This window comes from Eubalaena glacialis, chromosome 4 (genome assembly GCF_028564815.1).
Source record: "Eubalaena glacialis isolate mEubGla1 chromosome 4, mEubGla1.1.hap2.+ XY, whole genome shotgun sequence".
Classification (NCBI taxonomy): domain Eukaryota; kingdom Metazoa; phylum Chordata; class Mammalia; order Artiodactyla; family Balaenidae; genus Eubalaena; species Eubalaena glacialis.
In genome coordinates, this window is record NC_083719.1 from 38,559,158 (window position 1) to 38,574,718 (window position 15,561).

Below are 15,561 nucleotides of genomic sequence, written 5' to 3' on the forward strand. Positions count from 1 at the left end.
GCTTTTTCCATCTTGCCTGATGTGGCAACAAGGAAAGATTTGTTCGTTTTATTTATTTATTTTCCATTTTGAACGCTTTTGCTTTTCCCTTCTTCCCCCCTCCCAGCCACTCGGGTTTGGGTTTTCCATATGACTCATAATTCCTTCCGAACGTGGAGTCGAATTCATAAAAGTGGTGGTGCGCGGGGTGGGGTACGGGCTGGGAGCCCCAGGGAGTCTTCACTACCGACATTCCCAGCCCCCGGCGCGAGCGGCGGCTGGGCTGGGAATCCAGCCTGCGCTCGGATGGCGGATACTATCAGAGCCCCGGCGGCCGGGACCGGGTGACTGAGCGGCGGGCGCGGCGGGCGCGGGAGGGTCTGCGGCGGGCGGCGCTGCAGCAGCCTCGGCACGGTCGCCGCGCCCCCGGGCGCGAGTGTGCGCGGGTGTGGAAGGCCGGCGTGCGGGCCGCGAGGGGTGTGCGCGCGTGAGGCGGAGCGGGGCTCGCCCCTCGCCGGCGCCCGCCGCCCCGCGGGCGATCGCTCTCCGGCCGTCTCCGGGACCCCCGGACCCCCACGGCCTTTGGTCCGGGCGGGGGAGGGAGAAAGTGAGACTCGGTGTCATCAGCATCCGTTGTCAGGAGGGGAAGAAATTGGAATCCAGCAGCGGCGAGCAGCAGCTGGGCGGACACATCTGGGAATGCAAAGCCGACCTCCCCCTCCTCCTCCTCCTCCACCACCTCCTCCTCTCTCACCCAGGATCACTTCCGAAACCACTTCGCCTTCAGCCCCTGCCTCGGCCAGAGGTTTCATTTTTAACTGAATATTTACGAAAGCTGGAAGCGTGCGAGGGGGTGGGGTGGGGTGGAAATAGCGGCTGCTTCTTTTCCAGGGATTTATTTCATGGGGATGTGTTCAAGGCAAGAGCGAATTCAGAAGGATATCGACGTCGTGATCCAGAAGTCCAGAGCTGAGAAGGACTGCCTGTTTGCAGGTGAGTTCTCGCCTTTCCAGAGCCTCGGACCCAGCGCCAGCTTCCTCTGCCTGCCCGTCACCCCCTTTCCTAGTTTTCTGGCCGCGACGTGTGTGGCTGGGGATAGGGGGTGGGTTGCACGTCCCCATTCCCGGGTTCATTTGGCAACAGCTGCTGCAGCGGGAGCGGGAGCCAAAAGGGGGAGGGGGTGCCAGCCTCTCCCCTTCTCCCCTCCCCCCGTCTGGGGCGGCCACTAGCTTTGGGGGCAGAACCCTGATGGCCCGAGCGGGGGTCTAGGCGGGGGAGCCTTGCATTGTATTTTTAGTCCCCGGTGAACGCCCGGAGCGTCCGAGCCCGCCTCCGGGGTTTCAGCAGCAGCGACCCAGGCGGCGGGTTGGACCCGCCGGGTTTGCGCAATGGGCAGAGCAGCGGCCGGGAATGGAGCCCGCTGCGCTGCGCGGCGCTGGCCGGCTGCGCCCGGCACCGAGGCCCCCCGGGGGGCAGCGCTGGGCCGATCTTCCACCCCTTCTGCTCCCTCTAGTACCTCCGACTGGCAATGCGATGCCCCGGAAAGAGAAGGGATTCCCGAGGTTCCGAGGCGCGCGCCGCCCCTGCCTGGGGGTCGCCTTTCGTCCATTTTGCTACCCCGGGAAAGGGACTGGATTTTGCTTTCGCAGCCGCGACCTCGGCTGGGGCCGCTTCCGGCTGCCCGGACCGGGAAATTCCCGCCGTTGCCATGGCACCCGGCACTTGTTGCGGGGGGCGGCCTCCCGCGGCACCCGGCACGGGGTGCACGGCATCCCCTCCCGCACCACTCGGAGAGCGGACCTCGGGGGTCTCCAGCCCTGGCCTCCCGCCCCGCCCCGCCCCGCCAGGCTTCCCTTCGGCTCCATCAAATAGGGGGCCCGAGCCATGACCAGGGTTAAAAATCTACTCCAGGGGTAGCTTTTAACAAGACTTTTCGTTTCAGATTTCAGATACTCAGACTCCACCTTTACTTTCACCTACGTTGGCGGCCCCAAAAGGTACTTATGTGTATAGAGTTGCTTCATTTCCTGTTCACAGGCTTGTGTTTCCTTTGTTCTTAGCGTGTTCCGTGTTCCGGTATTTCTTCTTCTTCTCTTGTTGTTGTCTTTTAGCCACGTGCCAAGCCTGAGGTCCCTCGATTTTAAATAGCAGAGGGGAAGGAAATATGTTTGATTCAAGTGTTTCTAAGATCACGCCGCGGGCCATGAACAGAGCTCTCACACTCTTCGTGTTAAAGCTGTTCTACAGTAGTAGCCAGCTCTTGAGGCTTTAGGGGTTGACATAGGCGAGTGCAAAATCTGAATACTGGGCATAAGACATAAGATGTCACAGAATAGCTTGATCACATGTGGTGATTTTTCTGGTGAGCTGGGGCTGCATGTTTCATGTTTTCTGAAGGTTGACATAAACATGCAGTGTGCCAATTCTCCATACTTTTTTTTTTTTTAAGGAGTCCTATTTTGGTGTTTATAGTTGGAAAGAATTTGGGAGCTATATGTGGATGGAGTGTATAACTTCTTTCTTGAAGGGGAAGAATGAGAGGTGCATATATTAATACTAAGTTGTTAACAGTATGAAAGAAGCCCAAATCCAATTTTGTGTTTAAGAGTTAGAGATGAAATGAAAAGTAATCATTAAAATATGCCTTGCTGTCTTCACTTGTGGAGGTAGAATTTTCTCCCTGTTAGCCCTTTGGGGACACAGTGGTTTAAAAGAGCAGTGGCCACATATGAGAACTGTCAGAGTTTTAGCCTTGCTGTTCGGACTTGACATTCACTACCATTTGATCATATTCCAAAATATGTCTTAGCTAGTGGAAACATTTATGAACATATAAATTGCAAAAGAAGCTTTCTTCTGTAAATACATTTTTTACAAGCTTGGAATTGATATGAATCTTAAAAATGCTTAGGATCTGTGTTGCAATGTACATCTCAAAAAAGCTTTCATTGAAATAGTTATTCAGGTTTCCCATATGCACAGTATACCTAAGTGTCAGGATTGGTATATTGATTTGATTTACTGGTTGAAAATATAACATTTGTAATATGGACTTATTGGGGGAGAATAAAATTACAGTATTTCTCAATTTCCTATAGTACCATCATTTTTGAATAAAAAGAATAAATTAGAAGAGATTCAACTAAATTAACGCTGCTCCTACCCTTGCTATCCAGAGAATGTTGGTGTATGACTAATAACCTCTTGAGTTGTTTTAATAGTTAAAATATGCTGTGTAGCCCACTGAAAACATTCCCCATGCAATCAGGTTGATACCTGCTTGAGTTGTCTGTTTCACAATTGTGGTTCATCTCATGAGAGGTGCGGACTGGGAAAGCCCTGGGTAGGCTTTTTAACTAACTAGCTTTACTATTTCCAATAAGATAGTAGAGTTGCTTTGGCCTCAGTTTACTTATCTGTACAAGGGAAAGCCCTGGGTAGGCTTTTTAACTAACTAGCTTTACTATTTCCAATAAGATAGTAGAGTTGTTTTGGCCTCAGTTTACTTATCTGTACAAGGAGGGGGTGAACCTTACACTTAATCTCTAAGATCTGTTAGATACTGCACTAAGATTGTTTATCAGCAAATTACTGAACTAGTTTCAACACAGCAAGAGGTGAAGGTATGAACGCCTCCAGGAGCAAGGCCTGCAGGTTGGGATGAATAATTAACTAATTGAGATAACGTCAGTTTTCACTGTAGGAACAAACACCATGGCTGCTCTTAAAGTAAGAGAAGTTTCCTTTTCTATGTTATCCTACTAAGAGATAGGTTTTTCCTTTGGCTCCTGATTTAAATAATGGGGAACTTGCATATCTAATGTGGAACAGCCTGCTTTTTAAAGATGTGTTGTGAATTGTTGATGTGATTGCTTTGTCTTCCCAAAAGCTTGTTCTATAAACCAATATATAAAAGATTGTTTTGGTACAGTAATAATAGTACCCTTAATGATTATCCCTTTATGGGTTTGTAGCTAATGGCAGAAAATAAATTTTCCGAAAGAAAAAATATTGCTTTCATGAGCTACATTATCTACATTAGAATCTGGTATTTATTATGTATTTCTCATTGCTGTGTGTCAGTCGGGCATTTAAAAATCAAATAATCCTCCTCTGTTTTGATTTAATATGCTTATCAACTTGTAATATTCAATTAATAGTGTTATGTCGGGAAAAGTAGACTTATTTCCCGATTAAAGGAAGGTGGGGATCTTATGGAGAGGTAGTACATGTTTATCTTGAATTATATTGTACTATCATTTCATCTAAACCATTGAAAACATTTATTTTCGAGAAATGATTTCAAGAATAATTTTCAATTCACGTCGTAGATAAAACAATCTGCTATTTTGTCTCTGACACTCTCCAAGAACAATTACACTTTGTTCTAGGACAAAAGTTGATCTTACATGTTACCCTTCAAAAAAAGAAATAATATTGAGAATTTTTTTTACATGTAAATTTTTTTGTGTTTCTGTGGCTAAGAGGAAATGCCAGGAGGCCACTGTGTCAGGACTGGCTGCTGTCCTAGTAAATTGGCCTGTCATTCAGAGGTGGTGAGAGGGGCAGAGTTCGTTTTACCATTTGCTCTTCTGCCTGGGTGGACTTCAGGTGAGGATTGAGGGGGAGCAGACGGTCAGCTGGAAGAGTGGGTTCCCTTAGTTCTCCCTCAGGGGGAGGTTCATGGAATTATTATTATCCTCAGCTTTGGATTGGATTTGCAAACTGAGGCTCAGAGAGTTTAGAAAACATGCTCAGATTTACTCAGTTACTGATGAAGCTGCCATATGTCACACTTCAGAGATCTGTGCTCCTTCCTCTACACTAGTGTTCCCAACCTCTTTGAGACCTCTTTGAGACACTTGAACATCAAAAACATTATGCAGATGTTTACTTGAGAGTTGTAGTGTTAGTGTCATTTGACTGAGAAATAATGAGAAAAGTGTTAAATGTTAAGAATTGATAATACAATCTACATATGCTTGAAAACTTGTGGTATACATAGGGCAAGATTGACTCATTGTAGCAATGGTCCTTATAATGCTTCTGACTCCTGGGCTTCTTGGAAGAACTCCACAGTCATCAGTGGTCCAGGACCTGCTGTAGACTCCTACCGAATGCTGCCCCCCATTTCAGGGGTGTGCTAAGAACTATAAAACCGGAAGCCTCAACTGTATACAATTTGTAAGTTTATGCAAAAGTCATTCCTTCCTTGTACTTTGTCATGCTGTGATCTCCTGCCTCTTTCTTTCTCCTTTTTTGGTTGGCAGTAAACTCCTTAAGACCACTAAGGTTTGGGATTATGGTCCTTCATCTCACTTGCGGTCAGTTGTGCAGTTAGTGGTAGAAGAAACAGAAGGGATAAAGTGGGTGGTGACAGCTACTGAGAGGCTGGGGAAGCAGGCTGAGTGTCTGGGGCCAGAGGTTAACAAAGACAGAGAGAGCAGGGAGAGAGCCCCACATGAGCCTGGCCATGGACCCCTGTGGGATTCCCTGATTGTGAGCTTTTAGCAAGAAAAGTATTGTGAAGATATAATTGAAGTTTTAAGTGTTGATTGTTAAAAAAAAAAGGAAAAAAAGATAAGCCAAAAAGAAGAAAATAAAAAAAACATGACTTCTCCATCTTCTATTAACATACTAGAATTTATTCTTTCAGAATTTTTATGTCTATATGCATATAAAATATATGCATCCAAAGACTGTATTATACTCTTGAGACCTCAAGAGTTTTTCACCTAAGAATATGACATTAATGTCTTTCCTTTAGAAAGAATATGAAAATAAAGAAATGTTCATTGAATTAGGAGTTTTCCTAAGGAGTGTGCATGATAAGAAATCTAAAATTTATATTAGAAATTATTAATAAATTAGAAATTTAATATTTAGTGGAATGTTCAGAGTTGCCTGTAAATGTACACCCTGTATTGTATGAATAGACACTTTTTCATGTGGTCATGGGTAGATCGACATCTTTGAAGTGCACTCTTCTCTTTTAGGAGTTTCTGTCCACATAACTGTTTTGGAGCATTCTGTGTGACACTAACAATAGTACTCCACAATCTCTCAAATCACGTGCTACCTCCTCTTTCTCCTGGGCCTTTGCACATCCATCCACATCCTGCCCTCCCCCCTCTCCCACCTCTCAACCCTAGTCAGCTTTCCTTGTCGAGATCTTTGCTAACCCAAATTCCCCTCTGAGAAGCCTTTCCTGGCATCCTCTACCCTGTTTGATTTTGTTAGGTGTTTCTAAAATCATGTCACATTGTATTGTTAGCTCCTGTTTACTTGATCATCTGTCTGGCCATAAGCCTCTCTGAGGCAGGGTCTGTCTTATTTATTGCCATTTGCCCAGCCCCTCGTGCACTGCCTAGTACTATATATTTTCTCAGTAAGTTGATGTTGAATGAATCACTAAATGAATGCTAAAAGGTCTTCTGGCAGGTGAAAAACAATTTCCTAACCCAAATGACCAGGTATAGAGATACTCAAATAGTTCAAAAAGCCCCCATCGGATGACGTCACTTGGAATGGAATTTCTTATGAATCCAGAAGTTGCTTACCCAAGTTATAAGCCCCATTCTCTGCCCTGTTCAGATGCTTTCAGGAGACAGATAATGCAATTGCTTAGGATAATAGAGAGTTATAAGGACTGTGGTACACTGGAGAGTTTGGTTTCTAAAAGTATTTAATTCAGTTAAAAAAATCAACACCACTCTGGTGATCAAGCACATCTTCTGGGGACCCTAACCCACCTGGACTCCCAGTGTATAATTCCTTACTCATGGAATACTATGGAAAGAGACAATCTACTTGATTGCCAAAGTGCATTTGTTTTCTTTTGATTTTCTTAGAAAGGAGGTATGTATGTGCATGCTGGAGTTGGGGAATTGGGAGGGTGGAGAAGTAATTCCATCATCTCCAAAAGATTCATCAGTTTTCATTATGAAAGAAGTACATGCTCATTCTAAAATCTTGAAATATGTAATTATTTTGAAACCATCAAGTGCCCCTGAAGGTGTCAGAATGAAAAGAATGATCTTTTTTTTTTTAAAAATAAATAATTAGGATGCTCCTGTTAGAAATGGGGACTTGTTTTCCATAATTTTTGGTTATACCAATTATTATCCAAAATGATGATTTTTTTTTAAAAAGTGTGTGCCCTGGAGCCCGGGGAACCTACCTTAGAAGTTTGGGGTGACCGATGGAAGGGAGTGTGAAGGAAGCTGAATGTGTGAGAGCCAGGCTTTCACATCCCTTTGTAAATCACAGCTGCTCTAGCTCTTTTCTGTTCCGTATAACATTTTCTTTGAAAAACGTTTCATTGGTAAATGAGTTTTAAAATCACTGACCTAAAATAACCACCAATTTAATACAAGTTTAACGTTATTGAAGCTTATATATTAAAAAAATATTTAAACTCCATTTATTTCATGGATTAAAATACTACTACTAATCATATTTATGGGCATAGCCTCTGCTATGCTTTTTGCCTACCTTACATCCTGTATTTGCAACAAAGAAGAACCAGTAGGTATTTTGTCAGCTGTTTTACATTTTATAGCTAAAGAAACTGAGGCTTGGGTAGTTTAAATAACAGAGTTAGTAAGAAGCAGAGTAGGGATATATTGCAGAGTAAGTCAGTGTTTTTGTGAGGTTTTAAGGGGCATTGATTGAACTGGCAAGACTAGAATAGTAGGGGATGTTTGAGCCTCGGAAGGGATTGCTGTTGCTAGTGGAATATCTGCCAGGGGCAGTACTGAAAATCTACTGCTTGGCAGGGGAAGTGCCCGAGCCCAGTGCTAAGCATTAATAGTAGGAAACTTATGTACATTGGCTGTGGAATCCTTATGCAGGTATCCGGCCGACCCATTTAAATTCCCCATCATTTCTTTCTGCAGCATTGGGGGAAAAAAATGAATAAAAGTGAAATTCCATCAGCCTTAAAGATATTTTGTAATTCTCTGCACACGTTGGCTTTTGGATGGATATTGTGCTGTAGTAGATAAGTATTGCTTTAAGACAGCTGCCACTGACTATGTATGGAATTTTAATCAAGTTATTGATATGTAATCTTTCTTTTTTTCATTCTCTAAATTTCTGAAATCCTATCTTCCATGTACCCCCAGGAAAGACTAATCAGGAATATGTTTTTCTTAATAAGCCTTGTCATTCCTATTTTATTGTGTTATACTTTAGGTTTTCTGTTCAGTCATCTCACTTAAATGCTGGGTACTTCAACCCAACACAGGAAACAACCCATCATTTCCTCCTTAAGAGAAGCTTCTCTTCCCAGCCCTTCCCTGGGCGGTATCACATCAGTTGAGCCTGGCGTGGGGAACCCGCAGTCTCAGGTTTCATGTGTCCCACCGTCCTCTTTGCCTCCTAAGCTCCACCAGCTCTTCCTCTGCAATCATGGTTGGCACCTTCATCCCTCCCCATGTTTACACTTGGTCTGGGCCCTGATCACCTTGACTTAGGTCAATCACTTTAACCAAGTGCTTTAAAATAATTGATTAACAGCTACTCACCAATCCAGGTCATTTATACTTGAATTCTTTTTTTTTAAATTTTTATTTATTTATTTATTTATTTTTGGGTGTGTTGGGTCTTCGTTTCTGTGCGAGGGCTTTCTCTAGTTGCGGCAAGCGGGGGCCACTCTTCATCGCGGTGCGCGGGCCTCTCACTATCGCGGCCTCTCTTGTTGCGGAGCACAGGCTCCAGACGCGCAGGCTCAGTAGTTGTGGCTCACAGGCTTAGTTGCTCCGCGGCATGTGGGATCTTCCCAAACCAGGGCCCGAACCCGTGTCTCCTGCATTGGCAGTCAGATTCTCAACCACTGCGCCACCAGGGAAGCCCTATACTTGAATTCTTTAAGCGTGAATTTAATCATAGCATTTACATGCTCAGAAGCTTTCAAACGCAACCAAAGTTTATTCCGTATCAAATTTAATCCCCATTCTTGGCTTTCAAGAGCCAGCTTCCCCATCCATTCATATGTTTCTCAGCCTTCTAAACACTGACTCACTACTGTTTGTTTATTGACCTCATCTCTGCACTCAACAGCAGTTTGTATTAACTTAGTGCATTAAGCATATACAGCAGCTGTTCAAGGTTTATCGATTGTAACGTGTCGCCTAATATTCTTGGTTTGGCTGTCAAGATCATGTTTTTTATTATCACGAAGACTGGTTCATTTAATCTTTCTTTGACCCCAAGTAGCATCTCCGTGAAAATGTATAATGTATTCACGTACAAGAAGAGGATAGAGTGAGGCCCTGAGTGGAACAGGGTGAGACTGAGAAGACAAAATGAAATCTGAGGAGGGTGGGATGAGACTATAAACAGATTAGTCCCAATCCATTACATAATAACAACAACAGCAGGTCTCAAGTGTAGTTTATTTGCATATCGGTGACATCCTGTTTGTGGCTGACACCTTCTTAGTATTAAATGGAGGATGCATATTTTCCAGTGTTAAATTTAAAAGGGAGACATCCACTTAAGTCTTTGTGCAGTCAGATCAATTTTCCTTATATGGATATTAGCAACCAAGATGGTTTCTTTCTGAACATTTTGAAATGTAGGTTGGAAAGACCTTCCCAATGCCCTGAAAATGTTCTTAGGATTTGTCAACCAACCCTGAAGTGCTGTAGTTAGTTATTTGGATTGTCATCATTGTTTTGTTTAAAAAGCAAATACGGGTTGTTATTATCCAAGAATCATTTGTAGAATATTTACTGTGTTTGAAGTATAGAATTGAGCCAGAGACTAATAGAACTACTTTACATTTGTTAGGCTTTCACATCTGTGCAGAAAAAAGTTCAGGCAAAACTGGAAAACAACAAACCAAAAATACTATTAAGGATAGAGCTGTGTAAAAGAAACAATGATAAGTCAAATAAAATGTCACACACAAAAAATCAGTACTCTGTTTAAAGACTAGAACTATTTTAGCAGAGTGCCCAGAATATAGTATTTCCGAATATTTCTTAAATGATAGTAATATTTTTCCTATGTGATAGCATTTCCCAAACTGTTTAATTAGATGTTAGGTATGTGGCCAAATAATGTCTGGGAAATGGTTAGTTAAATAATATTAAACAATTTTAATGGTTGTGTTTTTAGAGACTTTTATATGTTAGTGTGCATTATGCATACCCAAGAGGTGAATGAAGTATTCAGGGTTTTTCAGACTTATTTGATTACAGATCTGGAACATCTCGAGAGAGTCATTTTGTGGAAAACACTTTGGTAAACTCTGTCTTATTCATTAAAAATAGTTTTTGAGTAAACAACAGTATAATATAAATGGAAATTGCCGATTCACATTGAGCCCCGAAGAATTTATTTTCAGTAATTTTTACAGACCTTGCTTTATGACAGTTAAAGGCACTTGGCATTTCATGCCACCAACATTTCTACATGAGGATTTATCTTTCTGGGTCTCTCACTCCCTCCTCAGTTGTATTGAAGTCACTTATGATGAGGGTTCTCAACTATTCTTCTTTATCAAAGCACTCAAGTTAGCAGGACCCTGTTTGGCACATGATTAGAAGTCAGCTTCATAAGGAAGTATTAGAGATAATGATTCTGTGTAGCAGAAGGATTCATTATGTCCTCTTAAATTCTGCCACTGTAACTGCAGTAGAGTTTCTTAGTGAGCCATCTTTGTTGGAGTATATACTTCGGGAGAAGTTGGTGGCGAGAGAAATGTAGAATTTATCTAAACGTTTCATTTCTTTGACAAATTACATTTAAAAAATCAATGAGGTTATCTATTTTGTAAACTCATTTTCCTCCCAGTGACCACATGAGAAAATTACTTGAAGGAGTTTTACAGCATTTCTCAGAATGTTTTCAACATTAGTCAGGAAGCAAACTCCCTCTTTAGACAGTGTCAGTCGTTAAACTTTATTTAGGCAGCCACATGTTTCTTTTGGTAACACGTGAATAGAGGATGAATCATCTGCTTTACAGCGCACTCCTGGGGACACAGGGTCAGGTTTATATTTAAAAGGATTCCTGTTAACAGTTGATGTTTTATCTATACGAACATTTTTGTGATTCAGGGGAACCAGTGGAACCTCACACGTACCGAGATCTGCTTAGTTCTAGGTTTCTCATTTGGAAGTCAATGTGCAAAATCTTAACAGTGAATTTGTGATTGTGATAATACATTTGTCCATCTACATGTATTCTTGTCATTGATCTTCTTTAGAACAAAGTCTTCTATATTGGCATGCGGGAGACCTAAGCAGAAGGCTAAAATCTGCTTCATGGATAAAAGCTGATGCAGTCATCCTTTCTCATTAAAATGCACCACAGCTAGATACGCAGCAGCAAAAAAAAAGGCCCTCCAGCTGAAAAGCTGTCATTGCTTTATTACTACTACAGAATTTGATATGATTTCTCTAGTGATTGGTCATATTCATTTTTAGCTAACTAAGAAAGAAGTTTGAATAATTCACTGCAAGCCACATTCTTTCTTGATTCTTTTTGGATCACTCCATCCGTATGGGAAAACCAGCCTAGAATGGTGATTTCAGTGAATTTTGATTAAGCGATTTCAATCAGAGTTGCATATTCTTGGCTGAATTTGACCCCCCATTGATGGAACTTTGGTCAAGAAAGATTTTAAACTTAATTTTTTGAAATCATACTAGTTTGATTTCATATGAGCTTTCTGTGTTGACTTCCTATGTCATTAATTTAAAATTTCCAGTATTCTCAATTCTTTTTTTTTTTTTTATAAATTTATTTATTTATTTTTGGCCACGTTGGATCTTCGTTGCTGCATGCGGGCTTTCTCTAGTTGCGGCGAGCGGGGGCTACTCTTCCTTGCGGTGCCTGGGCTTCTCACTGCAGTGGCTTCTCATTGCGGAGCACGGGGCTCTAGGCGTGCAGGCTTCAGTAGTCATGGCAGGCGGGCTCAGTAGCTGTGGCTCGCAGGCTCTAGAGCTCAGGCTCATTAGTTGTGGCGCACAGGCTTAGTTGCTCCGTGGCATGTGGGATCTTCCCGGACCAGGGCTCGAACCCGTGTCCCCTGCATTGGTAGGTGGATTCTTAACCACTGCGCCACCAGGGAAGTCCAGTATTCTCAATTCTTGATGTCCAATATGTACAAAATTCTTTCTAGCCAAAAGTAATTGGTGGGGAAAAATCTACTTAGGGCAATAGTTTCCTAAAGGGGTTTTTTTCAAAACAGAGAAATGTTGACATTTTCAGCCTTTGAGTTATATTCTGGGAAATGTTACATTTCAAAGGTACTTTGAAATCAGCATTCAGGTGCTTAACACTACACAGCTATTAGAATGGCCAAATTCCAGAACACTGGAAACACCAGATGCTGGCGGGGATGTGGAGCAACAGGAGTTCCTGGTGGGAAGGCAAGATGTAGGTCCGGTCACTTTGGAAGACAGTTTGGACACTTTCTGATAAAACTAAACCTACTCTTTTTTTTGAAAATAAATTTATTTATTTTTATTTATTTATTTTTGGCTGCATTGCGTCTGCCTTGCTGCACACGGGCTTTATCTAGTTGTGGCGAGTGGGACCTACTCTTCGCTGCGGTGCACGGGCTTCTCATTGCGGTGGCTTCTCTTGTTGCAGAGCATGGACTCTAGGCACGCGGGCTCAGTAGTTGTGACGCACAGGCTTAGCTGCTCCGCGGCATGTGGGACCTTCCTGGACCAGGGCTTGAACCCGTGTCCCCTGCATTGGCAGGCGGATTCTTAACCACTGAGCCACCAGGGAAGCCCACTAAACCTACTCTTACCTGTGATACAGCAATCACACTCCTTGGTAGTTATACAAAAGAGTTGAAAACTGAATGTCCACACAGAAACCTGCACGTGATGTTTATAGCGGTTTTACTCAAAATTGCCAAAACCTGGATGCCACCAACATGTCCTTCAGGTTGGTGGATGGATAAATCAACTGTGGTACATCCAGACAATAGTGGAATATTTTTCAGCGCTAAAAAGGAACTAGCTATCAGGCCATGAAAACACATGGAGGAACCTTAAATGCATGTTACTAAGTAAAAGAAGCCAATCTGAAGGGCTACACATTCTATGGTTCCAACTATATGGATTCTGGAAATGGCACAACTACGGAGGCTGTGAAAAGATCAGTGGTTGTCAGGGGTTAACGGGGGAGGAAGGGCTAAATAGGCAGAACAGAAAATTTTTAGGGTATTGAAACTGTTCTGTGTGATACTATAATGGTAGATACATGTCATTTTACATTTGTGTAAATCCATAAAATGTACAACACCAAGAGTGAACCTTAAAGTAAACTACAGACTCTGGGTGATAATGACGTGTTGGTGTAGGTTCATCATTAGTAATAAATGTACCACTCTGGTGGGGAAAATTGGTGACTGGGGAGGCTATGCTTGTGGGGAGGGTAGAGGGAACAAACGGGAAATCTCTATATTCTGCTCAATTTTGCTGTGAGCCTAAAACCACTCCAAAAGATAAAGTCCATTTAAAAAATTAGCCAGAAAAAAAAGGCAGGTGCTTGCCAAGGCTTTTCCAACTTAAGATTCATATCTATAGAAAGTTTCAGGATTTCTTTTCACATTACACAGGCATATAAATTTAAATCAGGAAAGTATAACATTAGCTATTTTGTTTTATTAAATAAAAGTGTCTTGGCACAAAACTAAAGTGGGTAATCTGTATTATGATTTTAGCATTTAGCTAATTATGTAAAAGAAAAATCACAATTTTGAATTAGAAATTTATAAATTTTATTCAAATATAGATCATAAAACTGTACTAAACAATAAGTATTTCGTATTCCAAGAAATATCAGTAACTATACAAAAATTCTATGCCTCCAGAATTTTAGTCACCACGGAAACACAATATTTAGTAATGCCAGTGCACTTCTCAAATAAAACCAAGTAGAACTTCGTGCTATCAGATATTTCTGTGGCTGAATACTGAACTTAAACATAAAATATATTTGAAATATTTCTCTCTTGTACACACACGTACACGCATATGCACAAACCTGCAAAACATTGAAATGACAGTGCATTTTAAGCTTTCCCCCCTCAACATACAAAGATAACGTTCTAAAGTACATTTGTAGATGTTAAGAAAATAATGTATCTATTTCTTTCCCTCACACACACACATCCCCATATGGTTTTCAAAGATGGGAAGCACTGAGAATTACCCTGAAAAAAATTTTTTAGGTGGAGGGATAGGTAGGCAAGGAACATCATATAATTTTTAAAAGTGCTGGTACCATATTACTGCTTTTAGAACCACCACAGACATATATAAAATTCTTAATGATTGTAAGTTGGACAGTGTTTACAAATTAATTATAGTCTAAATATTTTTCAAGGATTATGAAATTGTATTTTATATTTTCCAAAGAAAATATATAAGATTATTTTAACAGTTCTTTATAGCCCATAACATTACAGCATGGTATAGCAGAATTGATTCAGATTCTTTTAACCAGCCAGTCAAATGGCTTCACCTCTCTGAGTCTGGATTCTGTCGTCTGTGAAATGGCAGTAGTCATATTGCAGGGTTTTCAGGATTGAACTAGGTAACATGTTTGGAAGGGGTCTTGAAGACTGAAGGAATCACAGGACTCAGAAAACTGTTAAACTCACTGTTATATTTTATCATAACAAAAAAATACAGATTAAAATCAGCAAAGGGCAAAGGCTCATTGGGCAAAGTCCAGGAGACACTAGCACAAGTTTCCAAGTGTCTGGTCAGTAGAGTCACATGGACACACTTCATTTTCCCTGCAGTGATTGGTGATAACACGTGCAGAGTGTTGCCAACCAGGGAAGCTCCCCTGAGCCTTGGTGTCCAGGGCTTTCATTAGGGGTCAGTCACAGCCGTACTGCACCTTTATGACTGACCTCAGCTACTCAGACTCCAGCCACAGAACAAACAAACAGGTGTTTACCATAAATCACAGTTGTTAGCACAACTATCTGAGCAAATCCAAGACCATAGGCCTAGAAAAACACCCTTATCAGGCAGAATATTCCAAGGGCTCAGAGCTCATTTCCTAGGAACTGGCCAAGGGCCAGTCTTAAAGACAGACCTTTCTTGGGAATGTGCAGGGTTTGAACATCCAAGGCCTGAGTTAATCCTTTTCTGCAGTGTCCTGCATAGGACAATACTTGTGCTGGACAATAGAGAAGGCAATACTTGATATAATTATTCATAGCACTAGCCTGACTAATTCCTGGAGTCTGGGCCCCAGGAGCAAGCAGAATAAGGGCGGAAAATGCCCTTTTTTGGGTAGGACAATTGCTCTGATTGATTTGGAAGTGCAAGATTTTCTCGATTTAAAAAGGCATAAATTTGCAAGATGCACTGTCATTGAATAACAACTTCTAATAAAAACTATAGTAAGTGTACACAAACGTTAAAAAGATAGCAATAGCATATGTTCATTTGTATAATTGCATGCTATTCTTTTTTTTTTTCTCAGTGTCACGAGGGCCAAGTCTAAACCTTCGTCATTTTTAGAGTCTAAAGATCCTTCAGACTCACTTTTGGCCACTATCAGGTCACCGCAGCATTCCAGCGATACTAA

At 41.9% G+C, this 15,561-nt stretch overlaps 1 protein-coding gene across 4 annotated transcripts in view; it reads left to right on the forward strand.

Annotated features, from left to right (window-relative positions):
- Nucleotides 1–200: 200 nt before the first annotated feature.
- Nucleotides 201–15,561, forward strand: part of PARP8 (poly(ADP-ribose) polymerase family member 8) — a 179,268-nt gene continuing 163,907 nt past the window's right edge. For 2 of the 4 annotated variants that reach the window (XM_061189241.1, XM_061189240.1), the window contains exons 1-3: nucleotides 458–784; nucleotides 871–972; nucleotides 1,922–1,976. In XM_061189241.1, the coding sequence (XP_061045224.1) occupies nucleotides 679–784; nucleotides 871–972; nucleotides 1,922–1,976 (263 nt within the window). In that variant the 5' untranslated portion in view covers nucleotides 458–678. Of the gene's footprint in view, nucleotides 324–457; nucleotides 785–870; nucleotides 973–1,158; nucleotides 1,550–1,921; nucleotides 1,977–15,561 lie in introns of those variants that run through there. The other 2 variants (XM_061189243.1, XM_061189242.1) reach the window with 2 other exon arrangements.